Genomic DNA, 22726 nt, shown 5'->3' with positions numbered 1-22726 from the left:
GCCCACTCTCCAGCTAGAATGGTGGCCCACTCTATCAGAATCCTACAGTCCTTCAAAGTCAAAGTCAAATTTTATCTCTTCTGGGAGACTATCCTCAATCTCTCCAAGCTGGATTTTATCTTTCCCTCCATTACATTTTCCCTCGCTATGTTTATACCTTTATTATAATGCAAATCAAATCTGAATCTAGTGCTTCCTTGTTTCAAATGCTTTAAAGTCCTCTCCATTGCTTTTCTTTTTTTGTTTTTGTTTTTGGCCACAATGTGCAGCTTGCAGGGATCTTAGTTCCCTGATGAGGGATTGAACTGGGGCCCCCAGCAGTGGAAGTGCAGAGTCCTAACCACTGGACCTCCAGGGAATTCCCTTCCATTGCTTTTCAACAATATAAATTCTGATTTAGCAAGCCTTATCCTCTGGTCTCTGATCTCTGGCCTCCTAGCCTTTCACTTCCCTATCCTTGTGCACGTGACATGCCTCAGCAAATGTAATATGTAGTATACTTTATTGTCCCTGAGGCTTTGAATATGCTGGTTCTTCTGACTGGACCCTCCCCGGTTCTTCCCTCCATCTCCTACTTCACCTTCAGATCTTCAGTAGATACAACTTCCTCTCTGAAACCACTTCTGGTAATCCCACATCACAGCATTTAATCACATGTATTACAATTGCCTATTTATTTGACATCCCCAGAGGGCTCTAAGCTCCTTAAAGACAAAGACAGGGTTGTCTTGTTTATGGCTGTATTCCCATTGTAAATTAGTAAATATTTACTGAATGAATTATACGCTTATCACACCCTGGGTTTCTGACTCTAACTGCAAAGCTCCTTGAGTATAAATTTATTTTTTTTTAATTTTATTTTCTGTGTACTTTGGCTCTATCAACCTGGAGATGGTTAACTTTGCCTCTTTCTTCTTTCATTTGGCCAAATAGTTTGAAGGGAAAGAATAAAATTTGGAGAAAAGGCTTTGGTCTTAGGAGGCAGGAAGGGTTTGGAGCAGTTGTTGAATGTATGAGTTTGAGAATATAGAAGGGACAAGCAGATAAATAGTGAAGTAGGGTTAATGCTTGGGTAATGTGTGGGAAATAATGACCTTGCCTTTAAGGTAAGGCCACTTAAATGTGGTGAAAGTGGGAAATACATTTTCGGTTTCCTTAAAAAACATCTACTATTCTGAGATGCTTGTATTTTGGAGGCCAAATTTTAAGTTTCGAAACTCCACACTGGCTTTTAAATTGCTTTAAAACCCTTTCACCTCTAGAATCAGTTTGGATTTGAGTTGATTAAAGTTTTGTCCCCTATTTTCTGCCCCTTGGGGCTATGGGAGAAGACTGGTTTCCTGTGCCTGATACCAATGCCCATGTTGGTGGCTCTAAACATTCCTGGGCTGGGCAGGGCTAGTCAGCCCAGGTCCTATGCATTCCAACTGTCCAGCAGCTGGTAAATCAAGTTTTTTTTTTTTTTTTTTTCCTGCAGCACTTTACATGTATAGATTTAGCCTCTCTTACAGCCAGGACACCCTGGTGGCTGTCCCGTAGGTGGACACAGAGACAAGCACAGTAAGTAGAAATGGAAAACAATGAATTCCCTCTGTTGGGCCAATAGGTATGTGCAGTAGAAATTGGGAGAAAGTTTTACCGTGTCAACAAGCATCTGCTGCTGGAGGAGAAGCTGCTGTTTCTGCTCCATGATCTGCCTCTGTAGAGTCTGTTTCTTTCCCATCAATTGCTGATTCAACAGTGATTGCTGGGAGTTCATGTAACCACTTCCAGTGTTTGGATTTGAGCAGGGGTTGGGACTTGGACTGGGGCCTGTGTTCTGGCCTACCACAGAGTGTTGATCCTAAAAAAGAGAAGGGGAGGGGGTGGAAAGCTACTGTGAATTAAAAGAAAAAAAAAACTTGCGCAAAGATCATAAGCTTAGATTCCAAACATTTTTCAACTTGTTAAGATCAAACGTGGTTAATGGGTTGGAGATCAGAGAATTGCTTTTTAAATGTAGAAGAAATAATTGCATATCACAGCAACCAAAGCAGCTGGTTTAATGACATTAGGGTACTGGAAAAGCTCCCACGTGACTCTGACGGTGGAACCTCCGCATTCCAGAAGGTATTTATGGCACGTCAAAGAAAATTACCATGAAAACATATGGCAAACCTCTGAATTGCTCAGGAACAAACACATCATAAAGTAACAAGTTCTTCCTTTTCCCTAAGGTTAGCCCATATCATTGCTGATCCTGCAATGAAAATCGTTTCAATTCATGTGTTTAGAAGTTGAATAACCATTTTGGACATAAGGGGCCTAGCTTTCTGTGATAAGGTAGGAAGACCTGTGAGTTTCTGTTTCACAAACACTGAAACTTGTTAGGGACTTCACCTTTCAGAGACTTGTTAATTTTGCTCCCTGGTCAGTAAGTTGGGAATCTTAGTGCATTAATCAGTAAAAGAACACCAACTGACAATAAGGAAGTATTGGTCAAAGACTCACAATTGTGTGTTAAATAATATTGGGTATTGGTGAATTGCCATTCTAATTTGAGGTCTCTACCAATGTTTAGGCATTGACAGGTCAGCACCCTGCAGGGCAGAAAGCTAAACCCAGCCAGGTGCTTTCACTAATTCCCAACTGATGTGTTTAGGATTGAGCTGTGAACCGTTGGGGTTACAAGAAAACTAGAAAACACAGTCCTCATTTTGGAGAATTTATCATCTAATTAAGGAAGAAATGACATGCTTACATGTAAAATACAAGAAAATACAGAATCAAGTTTTAGATTAAATGATACAAGTACTGAATGAAAGATCCTCCCACTTTGATGATACTCATCTAGGAGGAAGATACCCAGGTGGGCCTTGCTCCAGAAATTCTGAGGCCACAGATCAGGTACCTACTCAGGTGATTCTAATGCTCATTGAGCCAGGGAATGCTCTTTGAGAAACGCTAGCTATATGGGAGAAATGAAATCCGACTTTCATTCCCAGCTGGACTGTGTGAGGTTACAAGACGTTAAGAAGATAAATGCAACTCCCGATGCCTGATGAGCAGTAAATAGTGTGGTACTCCTACCACAAGTCCACTTGTGGACTTGCCTTCTCTTTCTTTAGTATCTGCTGAACTACAAAAAAAAAAAAAAAAAAGCCACCAGTTCAAAGCCTGTGGATGCAGGAAACGTGGTCTTGCTTTCATAATCCCTGGGGCTACAGAGCTCACCAACTGCCACAAGGAAAAGGGATACAAAATAATCCTAAAATGACCATGCACTGAGGTTTGTTACAGGCCAGTCATTGGGCTTAGCACTTTATGTGATTAATATCATTTCATCCTCCTAACAGAACAATGAGACAATGAGCAAGGACTATTATTTTCATCCTAATTTTGCAGATGAGAAACCTGCCTCAGAGAGATCACTTAGCTGTAAGTAGTTGAGGAAGATTTGAAGTCAGGTCTGTCTGACTCCAGAACTCCAGTTCTCAATCACCATCCTCTATTGTCTCTCAGTTGAGACAGGAAGAGTTGGGGAGAAAAAGCTTCCTACTGTAAATCTGGGTCAACCCATCTGTCCATGCAGCAAATGTGTATTGAGCACTGTTCTAAGGGGTCACCCTCAATCAGGCCCCTGGAAGGGAGTGTTTTAGGGAGAAGGGCAGAGGTGTGGGGATGGGGAGGGGGTGGTCCTTCTCACCAGTTAATGAAAAATAATTAGAGTCAGCTCTGAGGTAGGAACATCCTCAGAGCAGCTGAAAGGAGCTATCCCTAACACATCTGCACTCAATGCCCAGTCAGATCTGTCAGCTTTAAATCCATCATGGCTCTTGGGAAAGATTTCACCCCACATGTCCTACAAGCCACCAGCACTCTCTCTTGGAGTGGGCTTCTTTCATCTGGGTTAGGGGCTCAGCTCAGGGCCCTGATACTTTGTTCTGTGCTGTGCTATTTTTTATTTCTTAATATCCAATTATTTATTATATAGATTTATGAAGTATTGTGTCTTAATTTCCTCATGTGTAAAATGAATGTAATTACATTCGTGACATAAAATTAGGCCAGGTGATATTTAGAACAGTTCTAGGCACTTAGTACGTTCTAGATAAATTTTAGCAATTAATATTTTTCTTGCTTATCTTTGTATTATTTTGTGTATGGCAGAGATATTTTAGAAACAATTATTTCTGTGAAGGAGCTTATGGTGTAAGTGTACTTGACTGCACATGTGGTATGTTTGGCTCCCATCATTTTTTAAACACAGGTAGGCCCTTGTGCTCTCCAGTTGGCCACAGTCCCCACTATTCCTCATTTTATTATACCCACCCTTTTCCCTCATTTCTATTACTTGCTTGGCCCATGTAGGCATTTGAAGTTAAGATCTCTGGCTTATATTTTAATTTAATTTAATTTTTTTTTGCGGTACGCTGGCCTCTCACTGTTGTGGCCTCTCCCGTTGCGGAGCATAGGCTCCGGACACGCAGGCTCAGAGGCCATGCCTCATGGGCCCAGCCACTCCACGGCATGTGGGATCCTCCTGGACTGGGGCACGAACCCACGTCCCCTGCAACGGCAGGCGGACTCTCAACCACTGCGCCACCAGGGAAGCCCTCTGGCTTATATTTTAAAGATGACATACAGATGGCCAAAAGGCATATGAAAAGATGCTCAACATCACTAATTATTAGAGAACTGCAAATCAAAACTAAAAAGGGGTATCATCTCACACTGGTCAGAATGGCCATCATCAAAAAGTCTACAAATAATAAATGCTGGAGAGGGTGTGGAGAAAAGGGAACCCTCTACACTGTTGGGAATGTAAATTGGTGCAGCCACTATGGAGAAGAGTATGGAGGTTCCTTAAAAAAATAAAAATAGAGCTACCATATGATCCAGCAATCCCACTCCTGGGCATATATCTGGAAGAGGTGAAAACTCTAATTCAAAAAGATATGTGCACCCCAATGTTCATAGCAGCACTATTTACAATAGCCAAAACATGGAAGCAACCTAAGTGCCCATCGACAGATGAATGGATACAGAAGATGTGACACATACACACGTGCACGCCCACACACACACACACACACACACACACACAGTGTAATATTACTCAGCCATAAAAAAGAATGAAATAATGCCATTTGCAGCAACATGGATGGACCTAGAGATCAGGTAAGTCAGACAGAGAAAGACAAATATCATATATCACTTATATGTGGAATCTAAAAAAATGATACAAATGAACTTATTTACAAAACAGAAACAGATTCACAGACATAGAAAACAAACTTATGGTTACCAAAGGGGAAAGGGGGTGGGATAAGGGATAAATTAGGAGTCTGGGATCAGCAGATACACACTACTATACATAAAATAAAACAACAAGGTCCTACTGTAGGCACAGGGAACTATATTCAATATCTTGTAATAAACTATAATGGTTTATATAATATCTTGTATAAACTATATATATATAACTGAATCACTTTGCTGTACACCAGAAACTAACACAACATCGTAAATCAACTATACTTCAATTACAAAAAGAATCTCTGGCTTATAAGATACACACATCACAAAGCCCACGGACACACTCACTCAAAGTTACTGCATTAAAAAGCAATGCATAGTCATTTCCATTAGGTGCTATGATACCTACTAATGCCTTAGGATTAAAATCCACATCTCCTAATGGCTCGTCTAGTCACCCATGTATCCATCCATCCATTAATAAATTTGATAAATTTTACGGAATATCTACTATGTGACAGGCAGTTTTCTATTTTCTAAAGATCAAAAAAGTATTTACAAAGGGGAAGAATGAAGAGAAAGAAAAGAGGTGACAGAATGCTTACTTTGGCAGAATCAGTGAACATCATCAAAATAATTTCCAGTGAAATCTGCAAAACTACCCTCTGCTAAGATTTATAAAAGATCTGCATGCCAAGAAAATGTAACTCTGTCTTTCTCTCTCTAATCAAACAGATGGACCGTACTAAATTTAGTTTCATTCCTTTACAATACCAAAAGATATTAAAATAAGAGATAAGCTCTCTTTTCAAATTTTGTAGATTTTCAAACCTTGTAGTTTTTAGCCCATGGGCCTTACCATGTACTCTACCATACACATTCTTTCCACTCATGATGGAAGTAATATTTGGCTGCTGATACATTTTTTTGCCCTTATGTTAGCTGTGAAACACAAAACACCTCCTTACACAGGCTTGCTGTCATTGCCAAGATGTTGTGCAAACTTTAGTACATAAAATATTTTGAAAGAAAAATATGCTCCCATGCGTTGGCTTTGATTTCCATATTCAGCCTCACTCTTTGCCTTACACTCAGCCCATGTAGAACTTGACTTAATAGAAATCATCTGTTTCTCCCTCAACACTCATTTTCTCCTCAATTGCTTGTGAAGGCCATGGTAAAAATGGCACATCCTCAGCTCGTAGATGAAAGAGTGTGTGTGTGTGTGTGTGTGTGTGTGTGCGTGTGTGTGTGTGTGTGTGTGTGTGTGTGTGTGGTTGTGAATGAATTAGGCTACTTTTATATGCTAGAAAACTCAGATTTCTAGAGTCTCTTTCAAATCATGAACTTAAATGATCTTTCATTTTGTGTTTTTTTTTTCTGTTTCTACCAATAAATTACAGTATTTGATGCTAACATACAAAACAGGCTTCTGATCCTATCATCCTGGGATTTAATATAAATTTACATTTAATATGCACTTATAGATAGTTTTCCACATCTATGTGAGTGTGTGTGTATGTGTGTGATGTGTATTTAAGATTTTGAAGTTCTTTTATAGTATTGGCTAAGCCACTGAGTTAGGATAGTATGCCAAGTGCTTAAATATGATTAAACCTTCTTAATCCTTGTTTTAATCCAGCACAGGACTGCTAGACCAATGAAAGCATTTCTATATCTTTTTAATAAAATTCTTCCAATAATCAAACTATATCTTTAGAATTATTATCTTTACTCTACCCTTAATCATTCATTCAACAGATATTTGTTGAGCATCTATTGGGTTCGCCAAAAAGTTCATTGGGTTAGTGAATACATTGTTCAATAAAATTCTTGGTGAAAATGAAAAATGTGTCTTTTATTTTTACTTCAAATCAAATGAACTTTTTGGCCAACCCAATATTATACATCATGCATCCTTCAGGCCTTAGGGATCAAAGACCACTCAGCCTGCTGGAAAACTCTGCAGCATGTCTATACTTCCAAGTTTTCCAACTGGACTATGGATGGGAAATTTATTTTCCAGAATGGTCTCAAGGATGTTAGAAGACCATCTGGTAAATCATGTATATGATGACCAAACCTTTTATCTGGATAAATCAAAACATGCTCACAAGTGAGTGGCAGTGTGTAAGGTTGATTTACATTTATAGGAAGCTGGATGCATATTTTAATGTATGGAAAATATGGTAAATGAGTGCTTTCCCAAATGTGTTACTTTGTTGACTTAAGAGCTTGTTCATGGATCAGCACAGGAAGTACTAACTTAACAAGATCACAAACCATGTCTCTAAAATTTGGCAGAAAATTAAGGGAACTCTTTAAAATGGAAAACCCTTTTCCTTAGAGGACAAATCACCTGTCCTCCTTATCACCTACATTTCTCTTAAAGCCATTTTTAAGTCCTTTTGAAAAGAATGTCCAAATTAAAAATTAGAACCAAACCTCATTATTCTAGCCCTAACAGTGAATTCACCAATACCCTTTTCTTTAAAATTTCAGGCATAAATATTTAAAGAAAGAGTATGTATGAAGATAACCTTGTGAATCTCAGTAACAAACACCAGAGTGAAGGCCTGGCCCCTAGGTCTGAATTTGATAAAATGATTCTGTAAATCATGGTCAATATGTGAGATATCTTATTAAAAAATGTTAACTAATAAAAATGCTAGGATTGCCTGTTTCATTTTAATGGAATGTGAGTGTTCTGTGAAGTAGGTTGATTTCAGCAAAAGGTAAAATGGGGTCCAATTAGACATGTCCTAAAGCAGCAAACAAAAATATCCCTGGATTCACTGAAGTATGTTGAAATATTAATACTCACTGAGTTCAGTCAGTTTTACTATTAAAGCAGTTTTGTGGGCTGAACAGTGACATAGAAAGTTTCACAAAGCAAGCAGTTATCAGACAAGTATTGTTCTCTTAATATTAAAAAAAAAAAACCTCTAAAAAATATTTGTCTTGTTTTGGGCATCTGGGTAAAATGGCTCTCTGTTTCTCTTATTTTGGAAGGGGAATATATAATGATTTTTTTCCCCACAAAATTAAGTAATGTAAGTTACTTGGGATCCATGAGAGTGTTTTGGCGTGGAATGACTGCCCTTTCTTTTTCTTGGCTTCCAGAGCTAGGCATCTGCAATTTGCAAAACAAATTCAAGATAAAGTACCCAGCTGGGCAAGTCTGTACAGTAGATCTCACAAACTGATTTGCTATTCAGTTTTTCTCCCCCTCCCCCTAGCTTGTCTCTTTCCCTCTTTTCTTCTTTCCCTGTCTCCATGAACTCACTGCTCAACTGTTCCTCCAGGCTATGCATCTTCTGAACTGTCTGCTTATGAAGCCATTTATTTATCTCTATGCCTGAGAAGCAAGTTGCCTTAGCTGTTTCAGATTCCCTACAAGATGGCAGGCCCACTTCAGTTATTTATCTGGGGCATATGGATGGTGAGGTGGCTGGGAGTGGCTGACACACAGCAACAGTAATGACAGCGACAACAAAACAATGATCAGGAAATCATCCAGGAAACAACTTTTACACAGAAAGACTGAAGGGACAAAACACTGCTGTCTTCAGATTTCCAGTCATTTATTTATTTATCTATTTTTTTTTCCAGTCATTTATTTCAAGGGTCATTAAACTATGACATGACCAGTCAAATCCAACTTGCTACCTTTTTTGGTAAATAAAATTTTATTGGAACATAGCCGTACACATTCATTTATATATTGTCTGTGGCTGCTTCCCCGCTATGACAGAGTTGAATAGCTGTGACAGAGACGTTATGACCCACAAGCCTAAAATATTTACTATCTGGCCCTCTATGGAAAAAAATGTTCTGACCCTTGCTCTATTTGGCTGTACTAGCCAAGTCAGGCTAAGTACTTTGGTCTTTTACATTAAATTGATAAAATGCCTTAGAGAAAGTACCCAGCAATCCTTGGAAGGAACAGGCAAGTTGAGAATAAAAAATATCTATAATGACATCTGTTCACAATAGCCCTTCACTCCAGCCACCATTACAAACAGCAGAAACTGAAAAGCAACTTACACATCTTTTATCCAACTGCATTTTACAGTTGAAGACACTGCCCAGAAACGTTAAGGAATTGACTTGTACAAAATCACAAAACCTAATGAAAAGATGAAGAACCATATCCAAATCCAGGAAAATACATTAAGGAGAAATGAATGGAATAAAGTCTATTTGCTTGAGAGAATTATAGCTTGTCTGATAGAACTGGCTTGTGGGAGTGAGGGAGGTAGGGGAGATGTTGAAACGTAGAATATGCAAACACGGAAGGGTGTATTTAGATTAGTATTTTCCTTATCCTTTGCAACTCCGAACAGTAGCTGCTTTTCTCATCTATTTAATAGGACGTTTTTCTTCGCTTGCTCAGAACATTCTCCTCCACCCTGCAGGGAAACCCTGATCATATGTTAATAATCTGTTTGGTTCAAATGATTAGAATGAGTTTGTGGTCACTGTAGAGTTCATCCTTCAGAGGTTACCTAATTTTCAAGTCACCAGGACACTGTGTCTATTCTTAGCCTCTGGGGTGGACACTTGTTATGGGTTGGCACAGAAGAACAGTTCCATGAGCGAGGAAACAGCATTTAGGTGGGAGAGTGGCCAGGAACAAAACGTCAGTGGGTCAGGGTGGAGTGGGAAGACTTTGGTAACTTAGGAGAAGGAATGAGAAATTTCTCTTAAAAGAAAACTTTTCAACTTTAGAAGGGCTCTTTGTGGCAGACCTGAAATTTCTGCTCTGTAAGTTAGCTTTTTGCTTTCTGCCCCTAGAGCAGTGGTTTCAAACTTGTTGGATAACAGTGCCTTTTGAGGATTTCACAAAGCTATGGATTCTGTCTCTTCTCCCCTCCCCTCAAGTACACATACAACTAACAATTTTGTTTACAATTTCAGGCAGCTTACAAATCTTCTAAACATGCATAGACCATCAACAGACCTCAGGTTGAGAACTCCACCTCCCATCCCTCAAAGGTTAGTGTTTATGAAAGAAATGAAATGATTTTCTCCTTGAGTACATCCTCTACATTGCACATCCACATTAAAACCATTCACGGCTCCTCATTGCCTTTGGAATCAAGTCCTAACTCCCAAAAATGGTATAGAAAAAAGTCCCTCTAGATCTGGCGTCTGCATCTTTCCTCCCATTTCACCTCTCAAAACGTCCTTTCTTCACTTTATACTATAGTGATGCTAAAACACTCGCAATTCTCCAGTCTCACAGAGCTCTTTCTCCTCTCCACAGTTTTGACGCGTTCACATCCTCTCTGCCAGGAACACTCTTCCCCTGCCCCTCCCTGCCAAGTAAACACCCACTCATTCTGGGCTCAGCTCAGATGTCCTTTTTTCAGGGAGTCTTCTCTGACCTCCCAAGGCTGTTCAGTGTCCTCTTCTGTGCTTCCCTAAAAGCTGGTTCGGATCCATTAGGTAGCATTTGTCACTCTGTATCACAATGGCTTGTTTGCTTATATCTATCTCCCATTATAAATGCTTGGAGGGCTGGGATGTTCATCATGAAATTCGCAGGGTACAGTGGACTCCCCATAATTTTTTTTTTGTATAAATAAATACATGAATAAATGAAGCAGTGCAAACTAGAAAATGAGGACAGAACTTGCTGTAAGGCACATGGGATGAAAATGCTAGCACTTCTCAAAGGCAACTGGAAAGCCAGTGCAGGACAGAAGGCAAAGGTTGAGCAAAGTTGTTAAATCCAGTGTTGCTTTAATGGGTGTGCCAGCTTAGAGGGGTCCAGGGCATAAAGGACGTGTTAGGAAGAAAAAGAGCTAGTGGTGAGTGATAATGGAGATCATGACGATGATGATAATGACAATGACTCCGTGCCTCTGTTGTAAGGACAGAGGAAGGCACACTGATGGAATACAATTTCTACTAACAGTTACCTTTTTTTTTTTTTTTTTCCGGTACGCGGGCCTCTCACTGCTGCAGCCTCTCCCGTTGCGGAGCACAGGCTCCGCACGCGCAGGCCCAGCGGCCACGGCCTACGGGCCCAGCCGCTCCGCGGCATGTGGGATCCTCCCGGACCGGGGCACGAACCCGCGTCCCCCGCATCGGCAGGCGGACTCTCAACCACTGTGCCACCAGGGAAGCCCACAGTTACCATTTTTTAAAAGCTATGTGCCAGGCCATGTGTTGAGGGCTTGACATTTATTACTTTAATCTTCACAATAATTTTAACTATGATTCCCACTTTAAAGATGAGGTTATAGGTTAAGAAATTTGGCTTTTTTTTTTACACATATGCCTTTAAAATGCAAAATACTTTGAAGGCATAATAAAATAAGGTAAAAGTCAAATTATTTAAAAAATATCTCTCTGTTCTATTATAAAAGCAATTTGAATGGATAGGCAGCAATAGTGAAAATAGTCATTCTGGGATCAGACAAAACTAGGTTCAAATCCCAGCTCCACTTTTTTCAGAGTTGTATGTGGTCATAATATTTACCTCAAAGGGTGGTAGTTAAGAACGAATGACACAGAGTAAGTGAAGTGCTTAGTATATTAGTATCAGGTATGCAATAGATGTGAAAAATATTAATATTTCCTCTTAAGTCAGTTTTATATTTACTGAATGTAAATATAAACATATACACACACACAAGGCATAGGGCTAAATAATATACAATTTCTGATTGTCAGATAGTGAGGAGAGTGTGGTGTTTGTAATAATACCAGCAATAAACCAACAAGCAATAATCATCCAAAGATGTGCTCAGTGCCTCAAACTTAGCAATAGCTAACTATTATCACCACTGCCTCCACCAACTAAAAGAAAATTAGGAACTTGTGTTTTAGCATAATTTTATCCTTTGTTGAGTTTACTCTATATATTGTGTTGATATTAATCCCCTCTTCTTCTTTCTTTGGTATAATGTATAACTATATTAAGCTTATAACTCATCTTTAGAAAAACATTTATTTCAAAGGGACATACATTAGGAACCAGTTTTATACCCTACACTTGTGCTAGTCCTCTAGAAATGTTTGGAAGGTACTTTGGTTTTGGATGGGGTAAGTTATCAGCATTTTCTGTTCTCATTAAACATGAAGGCAATCCAGTAACAAGTAGTAATGAAGAATAAAGAAGGGATAAATGACACCACAGTTCAAAAGGAAGAAAATCCTTTATAAAGGGTTGGTTCTTAAATCAAAATGATGTTCAAATTATACATGAAACAAATCTGGAAATTTTAAGAATCGATTTCCAAAGATGGCTTCTAATACCTTGAAAAAACTGTAAGATTTTCCCTTTGGAAACAAAACAAAAGTCAATATGGAATTTTGACTCTGGAATTTCATGTTAATCAAAATTTTATAGACTACTTTTAGCTTTTTTCTCTTTAAGATGGAGAAGTGAGAAACCTAAGAAAATTCTCACATATCTCATGTGATATCTCATGACAAAATACTATAATGATGGAAAATGCTGCCTCTGTAGTCAAACTGCCTGGGTTTAAATATTTCCTCCATAACTTACTAATTGTTCTTGGGCAAGTTATAAAAGTCTCTATGTCTCAGCTTCTTAACTATTAAGGGGTATATAAAAATGCCTTCATCATACGATTGCTGTGTTGGCTTAAATAAGATCATGTAGGTAAAATATGTTGCACAGTTTCTGGCTCAGAGCAGGTGTACAAGAAAAATTAGCACCTATATTACATTATTAGTTTCTTTTACAATTTTGACTTCTTCTTATTGGGTGGGCCAAAAAGTGCCTTTGGTTTTTTGAGTAAAAATAAAAGACATGTTTTTCATTTTTACCAAGAACTTTATCAAACAATGTATTCACCCTTTTGTTCCCCTACCTTCTGCCATTTTTCAGGCAACTTCATAATTCCATCTTCCAAAAACTTTTTATCTTTTGGGCAAAGAACTGTTCCAGATGCCTTTTACAGTCTTCCAGGGAATTGAAATTTTTTCCATTACGAGAATTTTGTAAAGATCAAAATAAATGGAAATCCGAAGGTGCAGTGTCTGGTGAATACGGCAGATGAATCAGAACTTCCCAGCCAAGCTGTGACATTTTTTGCCTGGTCATCGAAGAAACATGCGGTCTTGTGTTATCCTGATGGAAGATGATGCGTGACTAATTCTGGATGCTTTTCGTTGAGTGCTGCTTTCAGTTGGTCTAATTGGGAGCAGTACTTGTTGGAATTAATGGTTTGGTTTTCCGGAAGGAGCTCATAATAGAGGACTCCCTTCCAATCCCACCATATACACAACATCACCTTCTTTGGATGAAGACCGGCCTTCGGTGTGGTTGGTGGTGGTTCCTTTCGCTTGCTCCACGATCTCTTCCATTCCACATTATTGTACAGTATCCACTTTTCATCACCCATCACAATTTGTTTTAAAAACGTAATGCTTTCATTACATTTAAGTAGAGAATTGCATGTGGAAATAACGGTCAAGGTTTTCTCGCTTAACTTACACCAAAGTGATGAACATAACCAAGCTGGTGCAAATGATTTTCGATGCTTGATTTGGATATTTTGCGTATGTCGGCTATCTCCTGTGTGGTATAACGTTGATTTTTCTCAATTGTTATTTCCATTTCATTGCTATCAACTTCAACTGGTCTACCCGACTGTGGAGCATCATCCAGCGAGAAATCTCCAGCACAAAACTTTGCAAACCACTTTTGACACGTTTGATCAGTCACAGCACCTTCTCCATACACTGCACAAATCTTTTTGTGCATTTCAGTTGCGTTTTTTTACCTTTCTTGAAATAATAAAGCATAATATGCCGAAAATATTGCTTTTTTTCTTCCATCTTTAATATTAAAATGGCTACACAAAAATTCACCAATTTTGATAAGTTTTTAAAAATGCACGCTGATATGGCAGCTGTCACATACAATCTAACAAAATTGTTTCGAATGAAGTTAAAGACAAAGTGCTACCAGAGCCATCTTACGGAAAAAAAACGAATGAACATTTTGCCCCACCCAATTCTTACACACTACGACATTCTTTAATTGAATCTGTTTCCTGTGACGCTTGTTAATTTTGTAGTCTTCTCTTCTAAGCTCTCTAGGCTTTACTTTCTCCAACTTTAAGATAAGGAAGTTAGGTTAAAATCTCTAAGTTTCATTCTAGTACTAGAAGAGTTGAAATTCCATTTATATAGAATCAGGGTGACCATAGATATCACCATGATGAAATAATTTGATTTATTTTTTCCATTGAGTCTCAAATGCAACCTAACAATATGACATGCAGTGGTTTTGCATATAATGAACAAATAATAGATTGATCCAGGTGGGAGTGGGGAATCAAACTGGTCATCTTCTTCAGAACTGATTGAATCTAGCTTGTGGATGGAAATGTTGAAAAATGTATTAAACTGAATTCTGGACCTGTTCATATACTTCCATGTGGAAGGCACAATATAGAACTATATAGCTTTGCTAATAATACCTGTCTTAACTGAACTGATTCTGTAGAAGGGTCTGTATTTTTCCCTGATTCTGCAAAATATATGTACAAAATATTTTGCTAGAGGTAATTTTTGTGCTTTGAATATCCATTCTGCACTAAAATATACAAAATGTACTGACCTACACAGTAGCCTACAAATTCCAACGTTATCTCCTCTTATGAGAACAGAGATAATATCTTGGTTATTGCAGGTTATCTAACAGACATAGAAATTTAAATCCACTAATACAGTATAGTGACTATGGTCAAGGTCCTCAAATGTGTCCATCTACTCTAATGTGACATGATAAGCTATTTTTGAATGTATTATTATAATGACCACAAAAGATGTTTAAAAAGGAGCCATCTGTTCTCTGTTAAATGTAGTCCTGAAGTCTCCCTTGGATTAGCAAAACAAGCCACTAAATACTTCAGTGGGACTTCAAAAAAGCTGAGTTCTCCCTAATAATCAGTATGGGATGAACTTCAAAAGATTAGAGGTTTCACTTGGATCAATTCCCAGAAAATCAGGTTATTTACCAAATCTTATTTATGCAAACTATACAAACACATTTTGATCTGCAGAGTACCAAAATAATGTTTTAGAAAAATGATAACCTTAAATGAAAAGTCTACTATGGAGGAATGAGGAAGGTCAACTTTCTTTGGTCTGATTATCTTGTCTGTCTACATTAGTCAAATCAGCTGTGCAACTATTACCAGATCTGTTGTTACTTAATGGCTATGAATCTAGAAAGATGTACCTAAAATTTCTATTAATTATCTTGAGTAACAACATAAGGGATGTCTAACACACATAAACAGTATTTTAGCTTCTCTGTTTCTGTTTGGAATTACAAGGTGGAGTAGAGAGTCTAAATTATTTTTAGATGTCAACCACTTTTTAGGACATTTTTTCAACTACAAGGATTTCTAGTACAACTTTGGGTTCACAAGCTGACTTTTCATATTAATTCATTTGAATAGAGAAGTCAGAAAAAGGTAGGTACCTTTTTTGGTACCTGTTCAACATTGGTGACTGGTGTTGCTTAAGTCCCAAATATATTTTGTGTTTATTTTATAGAATATATAAATTATTTATTTACATGTATCTTTTCTCTTACTACACTATTATTACTTTAAGAAAATGGACTGTTTTATTCATCTGTGCATTCCCACCAGCACACATAAGCCTGACATAACAAAGATATATTTGTATATATATATTGTATATATTTGTTGTTAAATAAATAGTAAATAATTACTTGAAAATCAGATAAACTTAATTTATAAAATGATTTGCAATTATTTAGCTGTTATTAGAAAGTAACATGGATATCAAAAATTTCAGTGAAAGACAAATATCAGTATCAAATATCATATAAAATGCTTTGCCCAAGAATATTTGTTATTATTTATCAATTCCAGATACTATAAAATCTTTTCATGATTAAAACCTTGAACTTAAATTTAGCACGTAAGAGTTATATGAACTTTTAACCTTTTTTTCTCAGCAATCTGGGTAGGTTGATTGTATTGGATTCTGTTACTTGTAACTGGAAACAGATCCTTGATTTGAACATAACTGTCCAGTGATTTTTCAACTGGGTAAACATTTGTGGCTTATGTTCCTAACTGCTGATCAGAAGAGAATGCAGGAAGGGAGACTGATATATTGTACAGTTTCCAGTGTTTACATTGTTTTGCATTTTCCAGATCCATGTGGTACTTTTTAAAAGGACATACATCTGGGACTGCAACAGCTCTTCAGCTGCTGGCTGGATCCAAGTAACAGTTCATTTAGTATATATCTGAGCATTTCTGAATATTTAAATCAAACTGTGACTAAATTTGAGCCAATTGGATTCCCTTTATAATTTGAAAATATTGTTATCTAGCCATCCACATAAGAAAAATAAACACAAAAATAATTTTAAAATTTTCTATCTTGTCCATAAACTTAACAGAACTTGGGCCAAGTATGTGAAATGCCACAACATTGAATATTATGGAAACTTAAAATCAGTCAACTATTTTTTTTTGGCCTATGTATTGCCAAACAATTGGCTTGCAAAAGTTATTTAACTAAACTAACTGATTCAACCAGTTGTTTTGGTATTAGTAGGACCCAGCTTAATTATCTTATCCAAGGACTTAATTTACCTGATAGATTTTTAGTTGAAGTTCATCATATTTATCTAGTCCTTGCCAGGTCTTGACTTTAGTTTTCTCCTTGTAGACACAGCTGTACTGACACCCTGAGATTCTAGCATCATTTTTAAAAGTTGCTTTTTTTAAGATATTGGGCAAGCTTTAGTATTCCATTTTAGAAAGGTAGTTAAATTAATAGATATTTTGAGAGTTTATTAAGCTTAAAATATTTTGAGTTCTTTAGAAACAAAATAACACTGTTGTTATTATTATCATTATTATTTTGACCACACCACATGGCTTGTGGGATCTTAGTTCCCCGACCAGGGGTCAAACCCGGCCGCCACAATGAAAGCTACAGTCTTAATCACTGGACCAGGGAATTCCCCAAAATAACACTGTTAGATGTAACATTAATGTAGCTATCTAGATCATATGAAAGAAAGGAAAATTCAGTTCCTTTAAAATAAATACCTATCACTTAATGCTAAAGATGATCATTCTATTGTACTGCAGTCCTTCTATACCCCAATGCTGCAACTTTTTCTTGGCCTTTCAAACATCTGAATATTTTTCTCATAAATTTTCTTTACCTTAATCATTCTTTTGGCAGCTGGGTTCGTGGTTTTCTCCCAGGTAATGACATTCATTCATATACTCTGCTGTAAGTTTCCATACCAAGAAGGTGCTAATCTTTGGATTTTACCTGGTCCTTGGTCATAAAAGAAAGTGGGATGGTCACTGTTTTTAGAGGAAAAGCAATAAATCTAGATAATAGTTTATTTTAGTAACTTAATTGTATTTATTATTTATAAGAGATTAAAGAGAGGTTATTGGTATGTGCTGAATAACATTTAGTCAAATTTAACAACAGTGGAACTAACTTGTGTACTTAACTACTACACTGGTCTTCAGAGGGTAGAAGAAAACAACATGGACATCGATATATGGTTCCTTCAGTTCCTAGGGAAGCCATGAAAAGTATGGTAATTTACCTGTAAGCATCTATTACAGTAAGGGAAGCCAGTAGTGCTTCTATTTAAATGCAAATAATAATTCACAATGTTGTATAGAGAGTAATTTATTTTGATATATATATTTTTTTTCCCCCAGGATTTTAGGCTAGCTACTAGATATATTGCCCAAGGACGTCTGTTCAAGGATCTACCTTACAAAATGGTCAAGTATTCCTTAACGTTTATATCTCTGGTCAAGGATGAAAAAACAATCAGGCCTACCAAGATTTATAAAGCATGTCTTATTGAAAGATATTCCTCAGTGGGTTGCAGTTCCATCCACGGAATCAGGAACAATTTGTAGCTTTGGGGATAATCCACTTACTGCAAATTGTAATATGTCTTACATGACCAAACCAGCTATAATTATCATTATCATTGTAAACCTCCTGATTTCTGTCTCAATTTAGGATATTTCCCCACTGTAACATCAACACATAAATGCTGTGGTCAGAGAAAATTTACATTCTATATCTTTAATTACATGTGGATACATATATAAACATAGAGGCAAGACTATGAAAATTGAAGTGTTTACAGGTTATATATATTGTGACTATTTTGCCAAGCAAACTGGATTTGTATTTAGAGATTTAAATGAAAAACTGGTTTTCCTGTCTGGGAGGACTTAGAGCAAATCAACGGGGAGATGCAGGAACTGATCAACTGGCCTTTCCTAGGTCCCTTCCTACCTTTATGTGCAGGGGACACCCTGGAAGAGGGAGGTCCCTGGTTTCTACAGGATAATTTCTGATGTCAATGGAACATTCATAGTTACCTGTAGGTAGGGACATAGGATGCCAACAGAGGCCATATTTTAGATTGCTGGAGGTCCAAACAGTCCCTACTCAACTCCCCTGATTACACTGTGGATGAGTTAAAGGGAATAGAGAATAAAAAGGAGAGAGGAATAAGGACACATAATATTTTGAACTAAATAGTTACATATGATATAAACCAGAAGAAAAGTTGCTTCGTGCAGACATCAAAAAACTATAGCAGGCTTTATTTGTCAGAGAGAAGTTGTTTTGGCTAGGGGGCAGTAGTCATAATCTGAGAATATCACCCACAGTGTTAGTTATTCTATATCTTTTAGTACTTTCACATAAGTATATATTTATAAAGTAACTTCATGGTAATGATGCAATGATTTTTTTAATAGTTTTAGAGTCTTTTAAAGTCACATCAACTCAGAAGAATAATTTTTTACATTTAAAAATAGCATTTTTCCTCCTGTAAAATATTCCATTGATCTTTTATAGCAGTGAAATAAAGATTCAAAAATGGTTATGCAAAAGTCCATAAGCCAACTAGTCAATGATAGAATAAGTGCAATTTTTTCCTTAGCCTTTAGGAAAATGCCAATACACACTTCAGCCTTTCACACGATTTGGTGGTTAAGCATTTGGTTTGCAAGACACAACTCAGTATTTTATTTACTGAAGGCAAGAGAAAGGGTAACACAACTTTAAATTTTAATTTCTGAATATCTGTGTCTGCCAAAAAGATGTGCATGTGTGTGGTTGGGGGAGAGTCTTTATATCATTACTTCCTTAAAATCTACTTCTATCTGCTTTTTTTATTATCAAAGTTCTCTGGTTTTGTTTTTTGTTTGCTAAAATCTCATATGCTATAATTCAGCTGAGACAAACTCCTGGATATCTGTCCTCTATTTTGGGGCTGGAGTAACATTTGGTAAACAGAATGTCCAGAGCCTCTTCTTAAAGCACCACTAGCAGGCACTGTTAGAGCATTTTCATTCAAGTTTATTCTACTTGGGCAAAAAGGGAACAGTGGTTTATATCCACTGAGGATCAGTGAACACAATCTCATAGCAACAGACACCAAAACAGTCCCTCATTACAAGCCTTGTCCAACAATCAAGTCTTTAACGAGAACAAAGGTTGACAGTGATTAATCATTAAGCAGTTCCTTGTTCCTTGATGCACGTGTTCTCAGCAGCCTCCCGCAGAGGCAGTCTGGCATATTTCCTGTCTCTGTGCTCCACTGTGCCATGTCTGAAGGGACGCCCAGGCAGCCTTCTCACTATTTTAATTTCAAATGCTCCAAACATCTACAGAGTTTCCATGTGCACATGTCTTGACTTTTACTCTGAGCCTGGCAGACTCTGAATGGATATAGGGAGTGAGAACATAATAAGCCGTTAACTCCACATCTGCTTACTAGATTATGTTCAAAGATGGTATAAGAAATTGATTAAACACTGTTTTCTGGAATAAACCTTTGAAATCTGTTTGTTTCCTTAAGCAACATGATGGTAAGTTGATACAATTTAGTTTTGTAGTGAACATAAGATAACTTCACTACTGTTTCTACATAAAAATAGCTTCTGTGTTGACAAAGCACCATGCTTTGAAAAACAATAAAAATATTTTCAGAAATCCTCCTTCAAATAATTCTGTTTCACAAGGCAACAGAGTTGTAATGCTAACTAACATTGTTATCATTTTATTCAATGCTCTTCTTTGTTGTGTTTTTAAATTACTTGACTAGGTACTATTTATTGATCTTAGCTGGTCATGCAGTGGTATATGTATTCATCTTAATAGATTGACTTGGAGGTTCTATTTTTTTCTCTTTCAGCATGTAAATATCACTAATGATAACCATGCTACCTATGAGCTAGGAGGTCGGGTGAAGAGGGAAGAGTAGCTATGATACAATTTCTAGGAGGGGAGGGACAAGGGTTAGTTAATGCAAATAACAACAACAAACTACCAAGGGAAGTCAGTTATAACTACAAATGTATTGTTTTTCCAATATCAAACATCACATCTAACAAAAATCAAAATGAAGTAACCCTGAGGATTCTTTGTACTTATTAACTCCTCTTTTCCAACAGGTCAGAATTAAGTAATAGCAGGACTCTAGTAGTTCAAGTAGAAGATTTTAACTAGTATATCTACCATATAAAAACTAAAATATGAAATCCAATCACAAAATACACAATTCTCCTGGTGTACTCAGCATTTTAGCATACAGCCACAATTTCTTTAGGCTGAGGTATATTCACTACGGAAAGGAGAATGACAATGACATTCTACAAACAAAAAGACCACCTTATTATTGGTAATTAAGCTCTTCACCCAAATGTATGTGACAGGGATGACATAATGGTCGTTGACTCATGTTAAATCAAAGCAGCCTGTTAGGAAACCCCATTCAGAAAATGAACATTTTTTAACTGGAGCCTCCTGGGATCAACATTTAAAACTAACAACAGTGAACTCTGAACTGTGAAGGAAAGCAATGATGAACTATAGGAGGAAAGTTTTCAGGGTTTGAGATGGTCTTAGACTATATTCTTACAAAAACCAACCAATCTGATTATTTCAACTCAATTCAGCTTGTGGTAATCTACTCTAACTAGTTCTATGTTTCTCTGTAGTTATGGTAAACTGATCTTACCACACACAAATTACTTTAAAAACACAATATCTGGCTTAACTGGCCTGCTTATCTTCAGTCTTTTTCCAATTTGAAGCTAAGCTTGTAATATTTGGGGGCTTATGTCAGTCTTAGGGCAAAGACCTACATCAATTACAAGTTAAGGGACTCTCAAACTGTGTGTAGATGTCATGGAACTCTAGAGCAATTTATATATCATGGGTATGAAAATCTCAAAGAAATTCCAGTACATGTTTAGTTGAGTCATTATCCATAGATAACAATACAGCTTTCACGTATTGGGAACTAACTGTGGGTCAGTCACCATGCTGGCTGCTTTACGTACTATCATGTTTCATAACTGTAACAACCTTCTGTGATAGGTGCTATTAGTATCCCCATTTTACAGATGAGAAAACTGACATTTAGAGATGTTAAATAATTCATCTAGATAGTAAGTGATGGAGCCAAAGTTTTAACTCAGGCGGCCTGACTCCAGAGCCCTGCTATAATATCAGTATAAGAAATAATACAAATCTAACTCAGCCAGAGTCTTGTTATAAAGCAGTGGTAAGTATATATTTTTGGTACATAATATGAAAATATAAGCCAATGTGGTCTAGTGCAACAGGACCCAGGGTAGCATATGAGATAATATATGTAAAAATCATTTTGTAAACACTACTCCAGTTGGCTAAAATAAAAGCATGAAGCTGCAGACCAGTTTTCCATTGAGCCAATCCAATCCAATAAATGCAGAAGAGAAAAGAGTAATAAAATGAAAGTGTTAAGAAGGCAAAAAAGGCAATTCATGGAGGTATATTAACTATGATTCATGTATGTCAAAATGTGCAGAAGATTCTTTATACCACAGGGAAGACGTAAGCCAAAGTTAATTTTCTGCAGGCTTTATGGCATAGTTTGTTAAGAATGTGGACTTTGCACTTAGACAGACCTGGGCTTAAATCCTGGGCAAGTTACTCACATCTTCTGACCTCTGTTTTTCTCATTAGTGAAATGAAGATCATGACTGCAGGGATTGCAGGAGATAATGCATGAAAAGTGTTTCATATCAATATAGCTCAGTTAATATTGGTGACTATTATAATTGTTATTTAACTTCTCGTGTCATTACAGTTTAAAAGAAAGAATATAATTTTAAGAGAGGTGTACATCAGAGACCATGTATTTGTGGCTTCCAGAGCCAAAATGAAGGAGGTTAAGTCCCTGGGAAACACACATAAAAATGGCATTTGGGGCTGCCTTTAAGTTCATCATCGGGCTGATTCTGAAGTCCTTTTGCTCAGAACTTAATCTTTACTCAAACTGGCCTCAGCGATCAGTTCTTATCAGTACTTTGGTTGGGTCTCTGTGCCTATGTAGATAGACTTAGATAGTTTCATGCAATGAAATGTTGTAGATCAACTTATTACCTGAGTCTGGAAC

The 22726-nt window shown here is 37.1% G+C and overlaps 1 protein-coding gene across 2 annotated transcripts in view; it reads right to left on the bottom strand.

The window, feature by feature from the left end:
• The window catches only part of MAML2 (mastermind like transcriptional coactivator 2), a gene marked incomplete at both ends in the record, with an annotated part of 357427 nt that overhangs the window by 10712 nt on the left and 323989 nt on the right, over window positions 1-22726 (bottom strand). The window contains one exon of one of the 2 annotated variants that reach the window (XM_082844841.1): window positions 1640-1843. The exons of the other annotated variant lie outside the window; for it this stretch is intronic. Within the exon in view, the coding sequence (XP_082700967.1) occupies window positions 1640-1843 (204 nt within the window). The remainder of the gene's footprint in view (window positions 1-1639; window positions 1844-22726) is intronic. 2 annotated transcript variants of the gene reach the window in all.

The sequence above is a fragment of the Leucopleurus acutus genome, assembly GCF_964270905.1.
Source record: "Leucopleurus acutus genome assembly, chromosome: 8".
Taxonomy (NCBI): Eukaryota; Metazoa; Chordata; class Mammalia; order Artiodactyla; family Delphinidae; genus Leucopleurus; species Leucopleurus acutus.
This window is presented reverse-complemented; position numbering and strand designations above follow the sequence as displayed.